Genomic DNA, 22,986 nt, shown 5'->3' on the forward strand with positions numbered 1-22,986 from the left:
TTCAGCCCGACTGGACCAGAGCGGAGGCTGGAGGGGAGCAGGCAGGTGCGTGCAGGCGGCGTGGGGAGGACCCCGGGTTCCGCCCCCTCCTCCCTCACTCCACACCTGGAAGGCTCCTGGGGTGGAGATGGGTGATGGAGACGGGACTCGGAGGGACCCAGGAAAGGTCCTTCTTGGCAGAGAAATTCCACAAGGAGACTGTCAAGGTTACTGGCTCTGCTGGAAGTCACCCCAGGGCCTGGACCGTGTCCACAGGAAGTGTCACCGTGCATCTGAAAGGCCGCTCCAGGACTGTGGGACTCTCAGGTGGTGGGATCCTCCCCGCTCCAGCACCAGGTTCCTCTCTAGCCTCTCCTGGCCCCGACGGCCTGCAGACTGCTCACCAGGGGCCAGCCTCTGCCCTGGCCTTGCTTGATGGTCCTGCATCTCACACTCTTGAGCCCTTAGGGCCTCTGTGCCCAGGTCACAGGAGACTGGCAAGGGAGTAGGAAAAGCCAGCCAGAGTCCCGGGCTGTGGGACTCTGTGACCTGATCAGTGTATAGCCACAACCCAGCCCCAGACCCCGGGCACCCAGTCCAGCACCATGGTCCTCAAACACAGGCTTCCAGAGGGAGTCAGTGCCTGGAAGGTCCCGCCCCATGCACACCCCTTCTGTCCAGTGCGGGTCCATCGGCAGCTGCCCCACGTGGGGCCAGCAGCAGCACCTCCATTGTACAGAGGCCAAAGGTACCCTGGTCAGAATCATACATGAACTCAGGCTACGAAAGTTCCAGCCCTGGCTCAGAGCAGCCACCTCTCCTCCCCACATCCAGCGAGCAGAGCTTATTAAGTGAAAGTGAAAGCTGCTCAGTCGTGTCCGATTCTTTGCGACCCCATGGACTATACAATCCGTGGAATTTTCCAGGCCAGAATACTGGAATGGATAGCCTTTCCCTTCTCCAGAGGATCTTCCCAACCCAGGGATCAAACTCAAGTCTCCCACATTACAAGCGAATTCTTTACCAGCTGAGCCACAAGGGAAGCCCGAGAATACTGGAGTGGGTAGTCTGTCCCTTCTCCAGCAGATCTTCCCGACCCAGGAATTGAACCAGGGTCTCCTGCACTGCAGGCAGATTCTTTACCAACTGAGCTATCAGGTAAGCCTGCAGAACTTAGGGTGCACCCGAAAACCACGGCACCTCCCACCTGCTTAAAACCAGCAGCAACTGCATGGAAGCTGAGGGGCTGTGCCCCCTTCCCAAGTCCCAGGGTCACAACGAGGGGGGACCACAGCTGGAAGAGACACAACTTGTGCCTCTACTTGACTGAGAAGACAAGCTGAGTGGAGTCCAGGAGGCTGCAGAGTGGCCCGGAAACCAAGACCCTCCTTACAGATCCTGGCCCTGCTACCTCCTCGGCCAGTTGTTTTCACTCTCGGAGCCTCTGTTTCTTGGCAGGTGATGGGAGGACCATGTTTGGGTGTGCCAGGCGGGCAGTGGCTCAGAGCCCAGCAGTCACTCGCATCATTGGCACATGTCCAGGACCGAGGCTCAGTCCATCAGGTCTCCCTCGGCCTGGGATGAAGGGTCCCCATCAGCTGTCACCCAGATGTGGGATGCTGCCCAGGCACTCCTGACCTGCCCCGCCAGCTGGGAGGGCAGCAGGGAGAACCACGCTACTTCCAGGAAGGCATGAATGAAGGGGGCCAGTCTGGCGTCAGGACCCCCTCAGTGGTGACCTGAGCCCACAGACCCAGTGATGGATGGCTCGGTGTGAGCTCAGTCACCGTGGAGTTCCATGTTCTGAGAAATCCTTCCCAGCTCACACCTTTCCCAGGAAGCTGCCCCAACCAGATCCTGGAGTGGAAAGAACTTGGGTTCATGTCCTGCCACCTCGAGGTTGTGCAACACCAGGACATTGTAAGCCTCCTGACTCCTAGTTCCTCTCCCATAAAGTGTAAATACTTCTGCTCACCTTGCTGAATACCAACGTGGTCTGCCAGGCCAAAGAATAGAGATCTTAGTTGAGAGATGTTCACATGCCTTTCATTTAAACACCAAGAAACCAAGGGCCAGAGGCCTTAAATAACTTGCTTAAGGTCAAGGAGCTTAGTACTGGCAGAGCTAGAGCGGGGATCTGAACCCAGGTCTGGAGGAGTCCGAAACTCCATTCATCCATCCATGAACAAATACACATGTGGCCTACTGTGTGCAGACACAGGACATGAAGCAGCAGATGAGACATGGCCCCTGCCTCAGGGAGCTTACATCTCCTCTGGGAGGCAAATAATCAACACGGAGCGGGTAACTAGGTGGTAAGGCAGGCAGTAATGGGGGCAGGCACCGAGGCGGGATGTCTCACCTGTGGGCAGGCCAGGGAGAGTCTGTCTGAGACTAAGGAGCGGCAACTTTGAAGAGTCAGGGCCCAAGAAGTGCAAAGTCCCTGCAGCAGGACTGACCGCAGGGCACAACCCAGGAACTGAGGGGAGGCCGGTGATGAGCAGATGCGGTGAGGCTGGAGACGCAGCTGGGCCAGACAGGGTGAGCCCTGGGGCCATGAGAAGGAGTGTGGACATTTTGTCCTAAGTTCAGTAGGAGCTCTTGGTGGGTTTGGGCAGGAAGTGGTGTGATGTGATTTATGTTTCTGAAAGATCACTGTGGCCGGAGCTGATGACCACAGCTGTGCACGGCCCCGCTCAGGGGTGCTGGAAAAGAATCTGGCAGGTCACCTCGGACACACGGTGACCCTCATCTCCCACTGCCATCCCTCTCTGTACTGAGCAAATGAGATCACCCATAGGGCAGGCTGGCTTGATCCGTCTCTCCCGGTGCCTTACCCCAGGCCCCATACACAGTCGTTTTTCAGTTGCTAAGTCATGTCTGACTCTTTGCGACCCCATGGACTGCAGAACGCCAGGCTTCCCTGTTCTTCACCATCTCCCGGAGCTTGCTCAGACTGATGTCCATTGAGTCGGTGATGCCATCCAACCATCTCATCCTCTGTCATCCCCCTCTCCTCCTGCCCCCTATATAGTGGATGCTCCAAAAATGCCAGACGCTTGGTGGACTGCTATCTGGAGGACCCACTAGGCATTCACAGGGTCACACCAGGGAAATCAGGGGTCCCAGACCCACACTTACCATCTTGGGGGGTGGGAGGTCTGGGAGACTCTTCTGAGGGGCCGAGGAGGGCTGGGGGGGCTCACCGTTGGTCAGCGGGTTCTGCTGCTCGGGGGCTGTGGGGAGCAAGCAAGAGAGGGTTTCCGTGAGGGGCACCCAGCCTCCCAGCAGAGTCTCATTATCCAGGAATGTCTGGTCACATGAGCCCTGAGTTCTATTTGAGCAGGTGTTAATTACCCAGGCAGGCAGTCCCTGGAGCCAGTGCTGTTTTTCCTCCAAGAATAGGGTAGATTGGCCCCAGGCAGATTCCTCAGAAGGAACTAGTTTGAGGTTTCTGGCAGGTTCCTCACCCTCTCCTCCACCTGCCCCATATCCAAAATGATCTGGCCACAGAGCTCTGGCAGTGGAGGAGCTGCCTGTGGGCACTATATTGAGCGGCTCTCAGCACCGAGCCTGTGATTACGTCTGTCCACCCCACCAGTTTCCCCGGCAGGCAGGCTGACCACCTTAGGCACATGGGCTCTTTCATGCAGGGGACCTCTGCTGAGTCCATGCTTGGCGGTGGGGCAGGAGGTGAAAGCCACACTGAGTAACTGGACCACCAACCGTCTGTGCGCTTTTAGGAAAAAAGGCGCCAAAGGCTCTTCTGAGCCCATTTCAGCCGGGCCGGACAGGCCCAGGCAGATTTGACCCTGGGGCTTTTCAGGCTGATGTCTTGAAGCCAAGGCTTTACCAGACTGAATGCTCTGGGGTGCTGTGTTCCCACCTCTTGCTAAGCCTCTGCATTTGAGTTACAGGCTTGAGAGTTGGGAGATGGGGCCTCTAACCCCCTGTGCTCTGCAACCTAGGCAGCTGTGCAAACCTTGGACCTCCCTGGGATCCTGCTGGACCCAGTCCTGGGGGTTTTCATAGAAAAGCAGAGAGCAGAACAGAGCAGGAGAGTAAGACACCACGGAAGACGATATGTCCTTCCAATGGAAGATAAAATGTTCTGCCAAGAGATCACCTTTGAACAAAACCTTCACATATTAAGGCAACTGCTGGCAGGATCGCTTCCTCCCCATCACTCCTATCTCCCCCCCGACACACTCATAAAACCCAGACTATCAAAAGTCATAAAGCCGGGGCCGTGGGATCAGCACCGTACGCAGCTGCTTTCTTAGAACATCTGAATTATAACTTCCTATTTCCGGGGTGATGCTGGGAAATGCTGAGAGAGTTTAGGGACAGATGCCTTACCCAAGAAGGGGATGTGAGACCTTTAAGAGGCAAGGAGGTGGCCTGGTTGGTGAAACTTCCCCAAAATACATCAACCCAGAATACCATCAACTAAAATAGGACTTCCCAAAATAACCCCCCCAGGCCTGTCTGTGGTGCTGGCTGGAAGGAAGGAGGGGTGGTGTGGGACCAAGGCTTAAACCTGCCCCGCTCCCGGGAGCCGGCCCGTCTGTCGGCAGTAATCCCATACCTTTGTCTTGGGACTCGGCATTCTGTTGCTTGTGGACGGTCACCTTGTTCATATAAATGTATTCCTCATCAGAACCTGCAGGAGGGGGACGGAAGACAGAGGCTCCAGGTGATTTCATGAAGGGAAAGGGCTTCTAGAGAGAAACACCCCCCCAACCCCCGCCACCCTCGAGACACCGTCATCAGCCTGGATTCCAGTAAAAGCATACAACATTTTCAGTTGATTGGAAGAGTCCATTATAGAAAGAGTTGACGGATTTCCAGAAAAAGAAATGCCTAGTTTGCTGACTCAATTTTCTGTCCTGGGAAGAGGGGAGAGGACAGAAAGGGAGGGTGCAGAAGGGTAGCTTTGGGAATAGAAGTCTTACATGGAAAAGCACCCATAGCCTAAGGATCTGCCTCAGATTCCACCAAGCAGAGATTTCTCTGGTTTTTCCTAGGCTTTCATTTAAATTGTGAAACATTTCCTATCAGTCATTCTCAACCTAGTCTGAATTACACGCATGGGCTGATCAGAGCAAAGTCTATATAAGATAGGTCACATTGAGGATCTGGAAGTTTAGCTTCCAGGCCTCTAGCTGGAGTGCTGCTGTGCGGCCCTGAGCTCTGTTTTTGGAGGGGTGAGTGTGCTGGGACGCGGGCCTGCAGCACCAGCAGCTGCCTGCTCTGCCTTCCGCAGCACAGCCCTTCCCTTTCTCTAGAAACATTCCTGTACAAGTTGTCACGTCCCCCCTGCACATCTGGGCAGAGAAAGGCTCGTCTTCTAAGACAGTTCCCAACGCCCCAAGGGCCCTTTCTTCAGAAGCCTGCAGAGGAGGCTCATCTCAGTGTTTTCTTCTCTTAGCAATCCTTCTGCATTTCTTTACAGTTCTTAATTTGCATTTCCTAGAAACTTGTGGCTGATAAATTCCAGTGGCTGGAGACGGTGCTACTGAGCCAAGGAGCCCAATCCACACCCCTGGCAAAGGAGGCGGTTCAGCCAGTTCCCCACCACAGACCGCCCGGACTCCAGCCAGCAGGCCTGCCTCCACAGAGTCCTGGAGAATCCAGAGAAACTGGAGGAGGACACGGCTGGATGGAGCTTCCTCCTTCAGCTGTGGGATTGCCACCCTGGTGCCCAGCCCTGCCAGGGTCAGTCAGCAATGTGATCCCTATACCAAGGGCTGCAGCAGCTAACAGGATGGAACTACGAGGTCTAAATGCAGTTATCCACAGCTTGCATACTTCCACTAAAGGGCTGCGTCTGTACCTTCTCCAGACCCTGGCATGGGGAGAAGCACTCTGCAGGGGGAGGTAGGAGATGGGGTTGGGGGTGGGGCGTGGTCCTCAGCCAAACTCTGCCGTCAATAGTAATTCTGAGCAAAACACCCAACCTGTGTACCTTGGTTTTCTTGTCTGCAGAATATGGAAAACAATTGTGATGAAATACTGCCTATTTCTGGGGCTTCCCAGGTGACTCAGTGCTAAAGAATCTGCCTGCCGATGCAGGAGATGCAGGAGACTTGGGTTTGATCCCTGGGTTGGAAAGACCCCCCTGTGAAAGGAAATGGCAACCTACTCCAGTATTCTTGCCTGGGTAATCCTATGTTCAGAGGAGCCTGCAGTCCATGGGGTTGCAAAGAGCCGGATACGGCTGAGCTCACATGCATACATACATATTTCCTATTTCTGCCTAACTGCAGTTCTCAAGAGTTCAAAACGCAAATATCAGGCAATCTGAAAGAGTAAGGTAACCTTATAACTAAGATTTTAAATGACAGCTTAGGACTTCCCTGGTGGTCCAGTGGTTAAGAATCCACCTGCCAGTGCAGGGTACACCAGTTTGATGCCTGGTCCGGTAAGAGCCCACATGCCACGGGGCACCTAAGCCCATTCACCCCAACTACTGAAGTCTGTGTGCCTAGAGCCCGTGCTCCACAACGAGAAGCCACTGCGGTGACAAGCCCACACACCACAGCTGGAGAGCAGCCCCTGCTCATCACAACTAGAGAAAGCCCGCACATAGCAACAAAGACTTAGCACAAAAATAAAATTAAAAAAAAAAAGAAAAGAAAAAAAGACCATTTAAATTATGGGTTTTCCAGTGGTCATGTATGGATGTGAGAGTTGGTCTGTGAAGAAGGCTGAGCACCGAAGAATCGATGCTTCTGAACTGTAGTGTTGGAGAAGACTCTTGAGAGTCTCTTGGACTGCAAGGAGATCCAACCAGTCCATCCTGAAGGAGATCAGCCCTGGGATTTCTTTGGAAGGAATGATGCTAACGCTGAAACTCCAGTACTTTGGCCACCTCATGTGAAGAGTTGACTCATTGGAAAAGACTGTGATGCTGGGAAGGATTGGGGGCAGGAGGAGAAGGGGATGACAGAGGATGAGATGGCTGGATGGCATCACTGACTCAATGGACATGAGTCTCAATGAACTCTGGGAGTTGGTGATGGACAGGGAGGCCTGGCGTGCTGCGATTCATGGGGTCGCAAAGAGTCAGAAACAACTGAGCGACTGAACTGAACTGAACTGAAATTATAGCAAATAACTCAAAGGCTCAATAATAGGAAAATGGTGAATAAACCATAGTACATTAACATAGGTAATAGCTGGTCACCTTTAAAAATAAATGGATTACTGGAGAGTGTATAAATGGGCTGAACATCATGGAAGTGATTTTAGAGGATTTATTTAACTGCTCCTGATCTTTAACCCATCATTTTCCTTGTCAGAAATCAATATTTTGAATCAAAAAATATTCAAGTTTTTGAAGATAAACTCCAGTATGAAAACAAATTTTATTTGAGGGGGTTCATTGCCATGTTATATAAGAATTTTTTTTTAAAGAACAAAATGTATATGTTCACTAACAATGGGCTAGTTGAACTAGTTGAACACTTCTCATTCATCAGTGGACACTACCCACCTGTGAAAAATAACAAAGCAGCGCTATGTCTGCTGTTTATAAAGATATCCAAAAATTAAAGGCTCATGTTTCAGAAAAGAAAAAAGAAAAGAAAAAGTACACAAACTGTCAACACAGGGCAGTGTGCACAGGCAGCGATACTGAACATAAAAACAACACAGAGCAGAATGTAGGGGCAAACCACAAAATACACGAAAATATTCTGATGACACCAAGAAAGGTCCCAAAAGGAATCAAAGCAATGTAAATAGGGCTTAACGTTCGTTTCACATTCATTTCTTTTTTCAAGTTGTTGACTAAGCCCACACTCCTTTCCAAAAAAAAAAAAAGGCAAGATATTGTTGATTATTGTTTTAACTGTGAGATTCTGAGCAGGTGATTCCTCCCCAAGATGGCCATTTGTAAACTGCAGTTTAAACTGGCTCTGGTCCATGTCACAAGGCCGCGTGTCCCTCCTTGGACACGCTGCAGGCTCTGCTTGACTAAGTATTGATCTCAGTGTTGCTAATCCCCCAGAATCCAATAAGTAAGTAACAGGCTCTCAGGGCCGTCTGCAATCCTGTGAACTGGGCCTTGGAAAGGGGAGGCTGATGAGCTGTCCCACGTCTGGGAGGCAGTCTTGGGGTTGGGGAATTTCTATCATGCTCTCATTTATTTTCAGAAGTGCACTGAGCCCCAGCACCATGTGAGGTGCTGGGGACACAGCAGAGAACAAAACAGACATTGTCTCTAACTTCATGAACCCACTGGGGCAGGGGCAGGCAGGCGGGAGGGAGAGGGAGGCAGATCTGGATGGATAGTCACACAGGTATGTGGGGCGTGACAACACTACGGGGCGGGGGAGGAAAGGAGAGCTCCCAACGCTCTGACCACGTGTGCGGATCCAGGGAAAACAATCTTTGTCTGAAGAGGGTGGTGGTGAGGGGTAGGGAGAAGGGGCCCAGACCCTCTCCCTTACAGTTGGATAGACTAAATGTTCAAATCATGTCCCATCACAAGGGCAGCCCCTGAAATGTTCCCAGAGTTTCTGAGCAGGGTATTGGGGGAGCCCTCAGGCTTAGGACAGGAAAAGATATCAGGATCCCAATAAACAGACCTCAATCCATGCCTTGATCTCACTATTGAGACAAAAGAAGAGAGTAGGAAATTGAATACTATTTATACATGAAAGATCCGAGAACAGACAATTCGATGTGAAAAGTACAGACACACACACACACACTCATACTCTGCCCCAAAGGTGTGGAAGTAAACAACAGCTCAGCCAGTGGAGATCACAGGCTATCTTGAAATGATCAGCCTGTCTCCACCTACGAGTCCAGGCAAGTTGAGTTCATTTTCTGGAAGACACACAGTGAGGCAGGTCTAGGAAGCTGAGAGAAAAAAAAAGAATGCCTTCAGTTTAAGGGGCTGTGCATTCTATCCTGTGCAGCACAGTAATTAACCTGGGGCAGACTAATCTGGACCATGAAGAGGGGAGGGTAGCATCAGGGTTAGGTCAGCTGGCCCAAGCCTCTGCCGGGCTCTGCCACACGTGGCCATGGAGACACAGACATACAGAACAGACTTGTGGACACAGTGGAGGAAGGAGAGGGTGGAACGAATTGACAGAGTAGCATGGAAACTTATACACCACCCCAGGTAAAACAGATACCAAATGGGAATTTGCTGTATGACTCAGGGTGCTCTGTGACAGCCTAGAGGGGTGGGATGGGGTGGGAGGTGGCAGGGAGGTTCAAGAGGGAGGAGACTATGTATATCTACGGCTGACTCATGTTGATGGATGGCAGAAACTAATACAATACTCTAAAGCAATTACCCTTTAATTAAAGATAAATAAGTATTTTTTAAAAGGGGGAAAAAATGTCAGTTGCTGTTGTAACCACTCTGCCATGTGAGAAGATGCTAAGAGAACCAGAAGGGGAAACTTATAAGTAGTGGCTACTCACCCGTGGGCACTGACCTGAAGAAGAGTTTGCATGCTAAGTCGCTTCAGTTGTGTCCAACTCTTTGTGACCCTATGGACTGTAGCCCACCAGGCTCCTCTGCCCATGGGATTCTCCAGGCAACAATACTGGCGTGGGTTGCCATGCCCTTCTCCACGGGATCTTCTCAACCCAGGGATCAAACCTGTGTCACTTATGTCTCCTGCATTGCTGGCAGATTCTCTACCACTAGCACCACGTGAACAGAAGTGACAGCCAAAAGTCCCAGTATGGCTTTGCATGTTTATCTGTAGTCTGGGTGCACTCTGGGGGAGACTCACACTGGGGAGCCCCCTAACCTGCTGTCGGCAGCTCCTGCAGCCCCTCATGCTGCAGAGACTAAGGGTGGGGAGGGCCTAATTTTATAAGAGCCAAACATACAAAGATTAAGGATGAAACAGAGGTCACCTACAGGAAGTCACACTAAACCAGAAAGGGACCCCTGCACCAGGGGCTCCGATGGGGCGGTGAGAACCAGAAACCAGGGGTCAGCCGCCACCACCGCGGTGTTTTTCAATTCCCAACAGAGGTGTTCTTTACCATCAGACATTCTCAAGTCGGAGCACATCTAAATGGACTGGGAGTGTGCTCTTTAAAGGGTTCCACCAATGAGTCCCTCTGCGGAGTGACTCATTCCTCTCTAACGCACCTGCTTTGGAACACGTATTTCCCATCCGTTTGTCCCACCTTTGATGCACTGCTGATCAGCACTCAAGGCGGGTCAGCAGACGCTCACTACAAAGCCAGGAGGAGCCTGGGAATCAGGGGGTGGCCTGCAGAGCTCAAAGGCAATGAAGGGGCTCCAAGAAAATGCCTTTGATGAAAGGCTAAGGGAGCTACATTATGCCGACAGAAGAGAAGGCTGCCGGGCATATAACAACATGCTTTGGCTTTTATAACTTTTCTGATGTTCAGACAATAGAAACTAATTCCACAGGGAACAAAGAAAAGGAAAAGGGACTTTGAAATGCTGCCCAGTGGATGCAGGCTGGATGTAAGGGAGGAGTTCCTGGCTGTGATGGCCGGAGCAGGTGCGCCTCTCTCCCTGGCATGGATCTGAGCTGCTCCTACTGTGAGGCAGATGGATTTGATGCCCTCTTACGATCCTAAAATATCACTTTCAGTTCTCAAACATCCGACATAAAAATAAACTTGACTAAAGTGTTATGACTTCACAAAAAGCCTCTTCTTTAAAAAAAAAAAAATTGTGCTAGAAATGAAACCATATGTCTACAAGAAGATTTGTACAAGACTGTTCAAAGCAGCCTTATTATTCCTAACAGCCCAAATCTGCGAATAAACCAAATGTCCGTCAACAAATGAACTGGATAAACAGGTTGCGGTATATTCAAAGAATGGAAAACCAATCAGGAATAAAAGGAACTACTGATGCAACCCATGGCATGGCAGAATCTCCTGAGTGAAAGGGACCCAACCCGAAGGACAAACCATCCAATTTCATTTATATGAAAATCCAGAAAGGGCATCACTAATCAATGGTGGAAAAAATCTGAACAATGGTTGCCCTGGGGTGGGTGGGGATGAATTCTTGCCCTTGAAAGATAGAAATGCTCCCGAGACAACAGCAATGTTCTGTGTCTTATTTTGGGTGCTGGGTGCACAGGTGTATAAGCTTCCCAGGTGGCGCTAGTGGTAAAGAACCCACCTGCCAATGCAGGAGATATAAGAGACACAGGTTCAATCCTTGAGTCTGGAATATCCTCTGGAAGAGGGCATGGCAACCCACTCCAGTATTCTTGCCTGGAGAATTCCATGGACAGAGGAGCCCGGTGGGCTACAGTCCATAGGGTCGCAAAGAGTCGGACACTACATTCTCAATTAAAACCACTGAAGAGAAAATTAAAATGATAAGAATAAAGTAGTACTGCTCATAATATTCTTTACTACTCTTGCAGTCTGTAGATTGAATTTGCCCTCCTCTATTAAAAATTTTAACAGAGGACTTAACATGCACACACACACGTGTATACAGTTGTCCAAACTCACTGAATTGACTACTCAAGATTTGTGTACTTGACTGGATACAGAATCTAGCTTGATTAAAAAGATAGAAAAGATAATTAACTCAGGGTTCTTTGATTTGTTGTTGTTTAGTCACTAAGTCATATCTGACTCTTTTGTGACCCCATGGACTGTGTAGCCCACCAGGCTCCTCTGTGCATGGGATTCTTCAGGCAAGAATACTGGAGTGGGTTGCCATTCCCTTTTCCAGGTGATCTTCCCAACCCAGGGATCAAACCCGGATCTCCTGCATTGGCAGGCGGATTCTTTACCACTGAGCCACCAGGAAAGCCCTGTGATATACAGTCTTAAAGCAATGTTTTCCAGTTTTCCTTTGGGCTGTATGACTCTGGACAAGCTATTTGGACTTTGTAGGCCTCAGTCTCCTCATCTGTAATAATAGCACCAACCTCACAGGAGTGTTTTGAAGATGAAGCCTTGTTAACACATGTGCAGGCGGGAAGAACTCAACGAAGCACTAGCTATTATTATAATACTAGTTTATTTTCCCTTCTCTACTTTCAATAATAGGAAAAATACTTTGAAAACACTGTTTGAAACCTCTCTGTGGGCTACTGTGTTGAGAGTTCGTGGGGCTGCCACACACGTCCCATCACTTCTGTACTATCGTTACCATCTGCTGTGTCCTGCTAAAAATGCATAAATTAAGTCCTAACCCTGAACAGCTCAGAATGTGACTATATTTGGAGAAAGGATATTTAAAGAGATAATTAAAATTAAACGAGGGCGCTGGGGTGGGCCCTGTTCCAATATAAATGGTGTCGTTACAGGAGAGATTTGGACACCGGCGTGCACGCACAGGAAGACGGTGTGAACACGCGGGGAGAAGAGGACCATCCGTACACCAAGGAGACCAGCCTCAGAAGGAAGCGACCCTGCCAACACCTTGATCACAGAGTTTTAGCCTCCAGAACTGTGAGAAAATGAGCTCCTGTCGTTTAACCCAGTCTGGGGGCCGTTATCACGGCAGCTTAACACACAGACGACCATCCCCCTGTTTCCGCAGGGACCCTTCACCAAGGCCCCGACCACACCCACTGCTGCTCTTGGTGTATAAGCGGAGAAGCTCGGCCAGGCCACTCTTCTTCACCACGGCTGTGCTGCTCAGGTTCTCCTGGTCAAGAATCCTGAGGAAGTCATCCAGCTCTGTCAGCAGCTGCTCCAGGGCTAGAGACAGAAAACAGAGGACACTCTTAAAGCAGCTGCCTTCTCCCTAAAGGCCCCATTCAGATACACCTCTGATCTCATAGCATCCCATGACGGACCCTCTGGTCTCAAGGGGAGGGGTGTTGGGTGAGGTCAGGCAGCACACAGGGGACCCAGCCAATAGGTGTGATTCCCAGCGCCAGGGTGGTGGGGACAGGCCAACACACCCTTAGCTTTGGGATGGGCAACCTTGGCCAAAGCTGCAGGGCCACCATCTGCTGGATTGACAGTGGTCAAAGTGTCCCGATCAAGCCCCTCAGGCCATGAGAGCGTGGAAACAGGATTTTCTTCCTCAAGTAAAGAACAGCTCAGGGTCTGGGGAACTTGAACACAGATCAAACCCACAACCACCAAAAGAAACGCTGTGGTTGACTCAGTTGTTAAACCTTTCCCCAAGGACGGGGAAACACAGAGTCACTCCAGGGAGATGAAACAGTGATTATGCTGTCCCTGCAGGAATATAGACAACCCATCAAAAGCCACGCTTGGACAAACAAAACCTTTCTCCAAGATTCTTCACTGATTGAGAATCAATGTCACGAGTCCAGCATCACTCCCAAGTTGATGAAGGGCTGCCATGCCTTGGGATCCACAGCCCTTATTTGTGGGTCTAATAGGCGTCTCTCAGGTGCCACTGTTATAGAAGCACTTGGGGACTCCCGGCTGGAGGCACCTTGCAGAAATTATTAGTGCACCAGGCAAGAGGGAAGGTGCAGGACCTTCACCACACCATTACTGTTGTGGTTGTTACTGTTAATGACCTAAATCTCATCTAAGAACAGAATGTCAGACACTTCCTGATGGTCCACTGACTGAGACTCCACAGGGGACCCAGGTTCCATCCCTGGTCAGGGAACCAGATCCCACATGCAGCAACTAGGAGTTCTCATGCTACAGTGAAGATCAAAGATCCTGAGTGCCATGACTAAGACCCAGTATAGCCAAATAAATAAAGACAAATATATATAAAAGAAGAACAGGATGCAGCATTCACGGGTGGGGTCTCACCTCGGCTCTTCCAGCCCAGCTGGCTCTCCTGAACGTGCTCATTAATGGCAGCGACTTTGAGGGTCTAAACAATACTTTCCAACCCTGGCTACACTGGAATCACCTGGAGAGATTCTCAAACTCCTGATGCCCAAGCCACACCCAGATGGATATCCGAGCCTCTGGGAGTGAGACCCAGGGGTCAGATCAGATCAGTCGCTCAGTCACATCCGACTCTTTGCAACCCCATGAATCACAGCACGCCAGGCCTCCCTGTCCATCACCAACTCCTGGAGTTCACTCAGACTCACGTCCATCGAGTCAATGACGCCATCCAGCCATCTCATCCTCTGTCATCCCCTTCTCCTCCTGCCCCCAGTCCCTCCCAGCATCAGAGTCTTTTCCAATGAGTCAACTCTTCGCATGAGGTGGCCAAAGTACTGGAGTTTCAGCTTTAGCATCATTCCTTCCAAAGAAATCCCAGGGCTCATCTCCTTCAGGATGGACTGGTTGGATCTCCTTGCAGTCCAAGGGACTCTCAAGAGTCTTCTCCAACACCACAGTTCAAAAGCATCAATTCTTCGGTGCTCAGCCTTCTTCACAGTCCAACTCTCACATCCATACATGACCACAGGAAAAACCTCCCCAGGTGATTCTGATATGCAGATATTTTATTTTTGCAGCAATAAACCTGACATGCTTATTGATTAAACTATCGCTTCAATTTTAAAAAATGAAAAGAAACATGTTTAAAAATTCTTTTTACAAGTATGTACACTTTTTACTTTGACATTCAGTCTTTCATAGACAGCTTTCAGCATTATTATTTTTTGAACTATTAAATTATTTTTATTCTTCCCTGTCACAGGGAGTTAACAGTGATGGACTTGAGACACATTTTTTTTTCCTTTTTTTTTTTTTTCTTTTTCTTTTTCTCTAACCAGAAGTTTGGAAGACCACAAGGAAAAAAAAAAAGCAAAGATCTGTTATACATGATAAAGTTGTCAAGAAATGTCTTATTCCTAGAAAAGAAACTTTTCATCTGTTGAGCTTTTGAAACAAAGAGTATGAGCCTTTGAAGCTGAGAAGCATGGGTCTGAACGCAAGGCCAGGGGCCACACCTGTGGGCTCTGCTTCCGGGGCAGCAACCGAGTGGCCCAGGCCTGCCCTCCATCACCTACTGCAGGAACTCTGAGCAGTCGCACAACCTCCAGGCTCGTTCCAGCCTCTGTACCGTGGAGAAGATAACGTGGGCCCCACCCATCTCACAAGGCTGGTGTAAAAGACAAAACCTGTGAAGCTCTCCACAGCTTCACTTGTGAAATGCTACGCTAACCACACGAAGAGCTCTGTCATCGTCTCCTCCCATCCTGCGGTATCACTGGTTATTTCTTATTCTCCACCTTAGAGTGCTCGTCTCTAAGCTCCGCTTTAGAGAAAAACACAAAACCTTGCCCCAACACTCCCTACCACGGAAGGTGGTGGAAGGAAAGGAAGGTCACCTCCTCAGAGCAGCCTTGCTTGACCACCTTCTCCAAACTAGCTATTTATTATCATCTTGTAACTCAGCATCTAGGTCTTCATAGCCCTAGGCCTAGAAGTAGGGCTGCTGCTGCTGCTGCTGCTGCTATGTCGCTTCAGTCCGACTCTGTGCGACCCCATAGACGGCAGCCCGCCAGGCTCCACCATCCCTGGGATTCTCCAGGCAAGAACACTGGAGTGGGTTGCCATCTCCTTCTCCAATGCATGAAAGTGAAAAGTGAAAGTGAAGTCGCTTCGCAACCCCATGGACTGCAGCCTACCAGGCTCCTCCATCCATGGGTTTTCCAAGCAAGAGTACTGGAGTGGGGTGCCATTGCCTTCTCCGGAAGTAGGGCTACTTCTTAGTAATAAGAATATACCTCATTTTTAAGATTTGTAAATGAGTAACATCAATAACAAATGAAATAATAGTTGTTATTTACTTGCTCATTTTTAACGGGCATCTTTGTCTTTCTCACCCTGGTCTAGTCTGTTAGCTCAATGAGAATCAGAACCACATCCGTCCTAATCCTTGGCACCTCACACTCTTATAGGTGTTGAATGAATGTTTATGGAAAGAATGAATAAATGAATGAGTAAATTCGGCACCTACTAGCTCATAACAACTCTAGGAGGTAAGCAACATTATGCCCATTTTGCAGATGTAGACCTCATGGCCCAGAGAAGACCCATAATGTCCCACACAGCCAGTAGCAGAGAGCTGGGTTTGCTCTCTGACTCCAAGACCGAGCTCTTGGCAACACCCCAACTGATACCTCCATGTAGGGCCTTCTTCCAGCATCCTGCAAAGGCCTGGCTCCCCAGAACTGAACCAGAATCCAAGACTATCTGCTAACCTCCCCCCTGACTATTAAAGAAGCCCTATGCTCCCCTAGTTCTAATAGAGAGCTCAATGGCCTATTTCCGCTCAAATACCCCTTTGACTCTCAGTGGGGCAGTAGCCTCTGACTTCATTCCTGAAAAAAACAAACTCCCTGGAATGAGTATTGCTGTTGACTGGGAGAGAGCTGGAGGAAGCAAAAGGGGAATGACGATGCGTGTTTCAGAGAAGAGTGACGAAAGTATGGACACACGTGAGCGTCAGATCAAATAGCCTGCTCACTCAGATGAGTGGGTGGACGGAAGATGCCCTCAGCTCTGCCAGAGATGAGAGGGGTAGATGGTGAGTGATAGGCAAGGCTATCACGAGAGAGAAGCTGCACTGGGTAGCTCTGCTTGGCAAAGAACCACGGGCCAACAGCAGAGCCTCCTGCCCCGTCCTTAGGTGTTGCGAAGAGCACCCTGAGAAGTCTCCAAGAGGCCAGTGGCTTTTGCCCAGTTTTACTTAAAATTGATCAAAGTCTTTATGGAATGAATTTTGAAAGAGCACCAGCAAAAGTTCCCTGAGCTCACTGAATTAGTAAGTCCCCAACCTACAAACGAGTTCCATTCCGAGAGCGTGTTCATAAATCCAGTTTGTTCATTAAGTCCAACAAAGTTAGCCTAGGGACCCAACTAACACAATCAGCTCTATAGTACTGTAATAGATGTGTAAGACTTTTCCCACAAATAACACATAAAAAATAAACAAAAAATAGAGCACTTTGAATCTTACATTTTGCATCTTGAAAAGTTCAGTAATACAGCACAACCGCTGGCATACAGGGGCTGGTAATGAGTGAACAGGCAAGAAGAGTTACTGAAGGGTCTTCAACAATAGGAGATGGAGGGCAAGCTGCAATTTTTCACCTGATGCTGATGGCACAGGTTCTGGTTCCTCGCGGGATTCAATTCTATCTGCGCTCTGGGAAAAAAATGGCCCAGCAACATCTGGGTAGCAGCTCCTTTTTCCTTGTCATAGGAGACATGGTAGCACTGGACTGTATTCTGGACGGCTGCTGCAACCTTCATGAACCGTCCCGTGCCTCGAAAACGAACAGTGCCTCCTCAAATAAAGCAATTCCCCTTGCCATTTACTGCATCATGAATCTCTTTGGTTCTTCAGTTACTTCTTCCTGTTGCTTTTCTTAATCCTTTCTCCGGGCCTCTAATTCCATTAGGTGTTCAATGCACATTCGCATCTTTGAAAGTTCACAACTTAAAGGTTTGAATGCAGGGGACTTACTGTACCAGGTGAGACCCTAAAGTGTGCCCAGCACTCGGCAAGGCCCTCAGCCTAAACTTACTGGGAAACTGGAAAGGCGATCAGGATCACGTGGTTCTGTTCTCTTGCAAGCTCGTTGGCAGGGCAAGACCAGCACAGGTGAAGTGACGTGATCAACAGACCAAGGTGTGCCACCAAAAATTCAAGAATCAAGCAGGCGGTATCTCTTCACATGTGACAGGAGATCAGACAAGAGGCTGAAGGCTGGAAGGTTTCTAGGAAGAGGCCATAGTAGAGTAAGGCTTTGTGTTGTTTTTTGTTTGGTTTGGTTTGGTTTTGAACAGCTATTTCCTGTTGGCTGCAGAAACTCACAGGCTAAAAAGCACTGAGTTTCAAGACGGCAAACTCAGGAAAACAAAGGATAAATGACACTGCTCCTTGACCTCAGCTGCAGTGGATAAGGAAGAACCTTGAGAAACAATTAGGATCTCAACCACATTTTTCCTGACCTTCTGACCTCCACCAGGCTGTTACTCCTGCTACCCCTGCTAACAAAAAAAGAAGAAAAGCCCAAGAACTGAAAGTGTCTCTTGCTTCCACATCCTCAGCTATTCCCAAAAGCTGCCTGATTCCTGGAAAACAGCCTTTGTTTATTTCTTATGTGAGCAAATACATACCAAGCCAAAGGATGAAAAGCATTGTGCCTGGCTCTGGGGGGACAAAGGTGACCCAGATTCTTGGAAATGGGGGCGTCAGTGAATACACCGGGTAAAACAGAAGGGATCCAGGGACATCTCCAAGGATCAGGGATGCACCAAGGAAAGAAACAAACTCAGGGGTTCTCAGGGGGAGGAATGTATAAGCTGGGCATTGAGGACGAATAGGAGCTTGCCAGAAAGACGCAAAGGCATTTAAGGAAAAGGGAATGAGACACTCAGGCAATTCAGGTACTGAAGGCACAGGGGCATCTGAGAAACCATGAGCAGCTCTGTGTGTCAGGGCACCCAGAGCAGAGGGGCAGAGTGGGTGGGCTTCAAAGGGGAGCAGGTGGGCTCTGTGGCCAGACCTGCAGACTTAGATCAGGTGGGCAGATCATAAGGGTTTTATCTACTTTGCTAAGGAGTTTGTGCCTTTTCCGTCAGGGTCTCTGGGCAATGCAGTGGAGGAGGCCATATAATACTATTCTCCAAGCAGGCTAGAAGTAAAGTAACTCTGCCGACTGTGGGGAGGACGATAGAAGGGAACTGGGGACAGGGAGGGGAGGCAGGGAGACCAGTGAGATGGCTGCATTAGCACAGATGACACAGACAACGGTGTATCCTAATCACAGCGGTTGGGACAGTGCAGGGCGCTACACTCCCCACCAAATCCAATTCTCCCGAGCACCCTGCAAATGTGGAGTGGAGAGTGCGCTCCTGAGGCTGGATTACAACCTAATTCGTCACATCCACAGTCAGCAGTGGCCCTGAGGCCAAGTACTGGCTGTCTGCAGACTGTCCCCAGGGGAAGTCAGAGAGATTCCCTGGATCACGGCTTCTGCTTCCCATTCCTCCATATTTCACAAGGTAGCAGGGGACAGGATGGAAGGGCTGCATTTGAGACACGTGACAGGCAGCGGCCATAGGTCTCGGTGATCATTCCATTAGACGTGGAGACTGTGAGCAAAGATGCCCGCGGGTGGCCGAGAGATGTGGAATGCCACCAGACACTCAGGCCTGAGGACCCTGCAGTCAATCGGGCAGCTGTGGTCCCTGCCGCTGGGGAACCAACAGGCCAGGCCAATGGGAAAGATGGGCAGATGGGGAACACTGAGAAAGCAGAAAGCTTCCTTTCTTATGAAAAGAGCTGAGCTAGGTGAATGGTGGAGAAGGCAATGGCAACCCACTCCAGTACTCTTGCCTGGAAAATCCCATGGGCAGAGGAGCCTGGTAGGCTGCAGTCCATGGGGTCGCTAAGAGTCAGACTCGACTGAGAGACTTCACTTTCATTTTCACTTGCATGCATTGGAGAAGGAAATGGCAACCCACTCCAGTGTTCTTGCTTGGAGAATCCCAGGGACAGCGCAGCCTGGTAGGCTGCCGTCTATTGGGTCTCACAGAGTTGGACACGACTGAAGCAACTTAGCAGCAGCAGCAGCAGCAGGTAAAAGGTAAGCCCCGGGGTTGAAGAAAGACAGGACCAGAAGCAGCAGGAGTCACAAAGCCCAGAGGTCATCTCCCTCCTCTCCGGATCCATGCTGTCCCTCAAGGTCTCTCCAGGTCCCTATCCACAAAGCCGCCCACGACCAAGCTCCCGGGCCAGTAGACCTCACTGTCAAAGCCCAGTTGTTCACGGTCATCTCGGTTTGTACCAGGTCTACATTCTGGGCTAGGCCTGAGTCCAATTCTGGTCAAGGGTCAGCCTCTGGAAGTCTGGGCCTCTGACAAGGTACTAAACACAGAAGAGGCCAGGGATGCTTCTGAGATCGTACCCTCCGGGCTCCAGCCACAGGCTCCCCCGATCCCAAAGCAAAGCGTTCCAATGAAAACTTGTACAAGCCAAACAAGCAGAAGGTGAAGCAGCGACTGTCTTTTTCTGGAAAAATGAAAATCCTCTTTGGGTGGATTTCAGTTAGCTGAAGCAGATATTCATGTACCTGCTTTCGTCAAAGCCAAGTGGTGTGAAGCAAACTTTGGAAAAGCAGGGGAAACCAAGAGCTCAGGCCCTTAAAAACAGCAACTGATAAAAGCGAGGCCCCAGTCTTGCACCAACCCCAGTGACATTTTAAAGCCCTCAGAGCTCAGAGGAATGCGGCCCTTTCACTGCGGCCCTGGAACGTGCTCAGCTCCCTTCCCCCCCCCCCGCCCCTCCCCCCCCCAAACCGCTCATTCTGGTCTCTTCCTGGTCCTCCAGCGGAGGGAGGGGAAAATGAGCGTGTTGTTCACTGTGGAAACTGTAGGCCCTTGTGCAGTCTTTGCATCCTGCCTCTGTTCAAGTTCAGAGCTGTCTGCTCACGGTCTGACAGCTCATCAATAAGATTCTTGTTCAGGACTCACAAGGCCCACGCGGAGCTGGACGGGTCAACTGTGCGATTCATTGCCCTCGGCCCAGCCAGGCTCTGCCTCCAGAAGACCTCCTCCCCCGGTTCCGCTCATTCTGAGGCAGTCCCGCTTTGTGGTCACTAGGTTCCCAAACATACATGTCTTCCCAACATGCCAAAAAAGCTGCTCCTCGTGGTTCCCCTGCTGTTTTATGCACGTATTTTTATTTATTCAGCTGCATTTGCTGAAGACCCACGATTCAGGGTGATTTTCCTTCCAAACATAAAACTAAGCAGAACTCTTCTTTAAGACATGCATTCCCCTCCATATCCCATTGGTTCCTAACATGAGCCACTATAGACATATTATCTGCATGAACCCCACTGCTGGAGACTAGTTGAAGTCATGAAGCTGGTGACAGTTTCTGTGATAAGCAACAGCCTCAGGTGGGTTGCCATGGAAACCAGAAAATGCCAGCAGATTTCTTCTGATCCTAGAGAATCCTCAAGTTCTCAACAATGAACTTTTGGGGCTTCCCTGGTGGCTCAGTGGTAAAGTATCTGCCTGCTAGTGTGGGAGACAAGGGTTCGATCCCTAGCCCGGGAAGAGCCCAAATGCCGTGGAGCATCTACGCCCATGTGCCACAACTACCAAGCCTGTGCTCTAGAGACCGGGAGCCGCAATTACTGAGCCCGTGTACTTCAGCCCCTGAAGCCCTCTCGCCCCAGCCCCCATGCTCTGCAACAAGAGAAGCCACTGCAATGAGAAGCCCGCACACCTCAACAAAGAGTAGCCCCTGCTTCCTGCAACCAGAGAAAAGCCCGCGCAGCAACAAAGAATACAGTTATTTTAAAAAATAATTATAAAAAAGAAAAAGAATGAACTTGGAAAATATGCCCCTTTATTCCACCTAAAAGGAGATTCCCTCCCCCCAGCCCTTTAAGGAGGTCAAAGCCTTCTTTCTTTACAAGAGTCAAATGCCAAGTCAACCTTTACCAAGTACCCAATGTACTGGTGGGTATGTGCCAGGCATGTTGATAGGAAGTGGGTTTCTTTTTTTTTTTTTATGGTGGTAATACAATATAACTTTATGTTTATTTACTTTAGCAACTTTAAAGTTTACAATTCGGTGTCTCAATGCCATGCAAGTATCACCACCAGGATCTAGTTCCAGAACTTTTTCATCACAAACTCATTAGGCAGTGGCTCTCTATTCTTTCCTCCCCTAGATTTATGGCAAACACGATTCTGCTTTCTGTCTCTATGGATTTGCCAATTCTATAGTATGTGACTTTCTGAGCCTAACTTCTTTCATGTTTCATCACTATTTTAAGATCCCTCCAAGCTATGGCATGTATAGTATTTCATTACTCCTTACAGCTGAGCAATGTTCCCTTGTATGGATATACCACCTTCTGTTTAACCCTTCGTTATTAATGAGGAAGTGGGATTTTATTACACAAAAAAACGTGTTAATTGGGCTATCATTTCTGTACACAGTAACGTCCTCTGTTTCTACTGCACAGTTCTATTGTTTTGACAAACACACTCAGCTGTGGCAATTATCACCACAATCAAGATGCAGAACATTTCCACGACCCCAAAAGTTCCTTTGTGCCCTTTTGCAGGTGGCTCCTTCCTCACTCCCAGGCCCTGGCAACCTGCAGGAGGCTCTCAAGAATGCATGGGACTCTCAAGACTGGAGAATGATGATCCTTTTACTGAACATAAGGCATCTCAGATTTGTCCATTGTTGTACATGGATAAGAACTCTGGTCCTTTTGATTGCTGTGTAGTATTCCACCCCACCGTTGCAGGAAGCCCATATGTCCCCATAAATTCAAAGATATCTTCTCTGCTGGGTGCTTTAACACAGACTGCTGGTCTCTGTGTCCTCCCACCAGTTTTCCATGCTCTTGAAGCACCCTCTTGCTGACTTTCAAAGGCATGACTTGAACACCAAATGGATGACCACTCAGGGCATACAAACAAAAGACACACAAAAGACAAAGCCGTGATTCTTACCAAAGGTTGCACCCTGGAATCACCTGGGGAGTTAAAAAAAATATTCCTGATTCCTGGTCCATCCCCAGAGCTCCTGCTATAATTGCTCTGAGTGTGGTCTGGGCCTCAGGAGTTCTCAAAACTTCCCAGATGATTCTACTATGCAGCCAAGGTGATGAACCAGAGAAATAAATGTGTGATGGTTGCTTCATGAAAAGTCTTTTAAATTGAAAAAACTATGTATAAGAGTCTTTAAAAACAACCATAGTGCTGCTACATAACTCAGTTCTGATTTCACACGGAGAACTTTCTAGGTTCATGCTTGTTACATAAAATTGTTGTTCAGTCACTGAGTCGTATTCGACTCTGTGACCCCATGGATTGCAGCACACTAGGGACCCTTGTCCCTCACGATCTCCCAGAGTTTGTTCAAACTCATGTCCATTGAGTCAGTGATGCCATCCAGCCATTTCATCCTCTGTTGCTTCCTTCTCTTCTTGCCCTCAATCTTTCCCAGCATCAGGGTCTTTTCCAATGAGTCGGCTCTTCACATCAGGTGGCCAAAGTACTGGAGCTTCAGCTTCAGCATCAGTCCTTCCAGTGAGTATTCAGGGTTGATTTCCTTCAGGATTGACTGGT

At 49.4% G+C, this 22,986-nt stretch overlaps 1 protein-coding gene and 1 long non-coding RNA gene across 16 annotated transcripts in view; one reads left to right on the top strand and one right to left on the bottom strand.

Moving 5' to 3' along the window:
* Positions 1-22,986, bottom strand: part of AFAP1L2 (actin filament associated protein 1 like 2) — a 144,738-nt gene that overhangs the window by 29,921 nt on the left and 91,831 nt on the right. For 6 of the 15 annotated variants that reach the window (XM_086377747.1, XM_086377741.1, XM_086377740.1 and 3 more), the window contains 4 exons: positions 12,544-12,672; positions 4,568-4,642; positions 3,121-3,215; positions 2,342-2,527 (listed from right to left, as the gene is read on the bottom strand). In XM_086377747.1, coding sequence (XP_086233873.1) covers positions 2,342-2,527; positions 3,121-3,215; positions 4,568-4,619 — 333 coding nt within the window. In that variant the 5' untranslated portion in view covers positions 4,620-4,642; positions 12,544-12,672. Of the gene's footprint in view, positions 1-2,341; positions 2,528-3,120; positions 3,216-4,567; positions 4,643-11,128; positions 12,283-12,543; positions 12,673-22,986 lie in introns of those variants that run through there. The other 9 variants (XM_086377754.1, XM_086377751.1, XM_086377746.1 and 6 more) reach the window with 5 other exon arrangements.
* On the top strand, positions 4,636-19,023 carry LOC147344367 (uncharacterized). The gene is made up of 2 exons (XR_015155359.1): positions 4,636-9,118; positions 12,276-19,023. It is a non-coding gene; the product is annotated as an uncharacterized LOC147344367 (long non-coding RNA).

The sequence above is a fragment of the Bos grunniens genome, chromosome 26 (assembly GCF_055505025.1).
Source record: "Bos grunniens cultivar Pamir isolate PY7600 chromosome 26, Bosgru_T2T1.0, whole genome shotgun sequence".
Taxonomy (NCBI): Eukaryota; Metazoa; Chordata; class Mammalia; order Artiodactyla; family Bovidae; genus Bos; species Bos grunniens.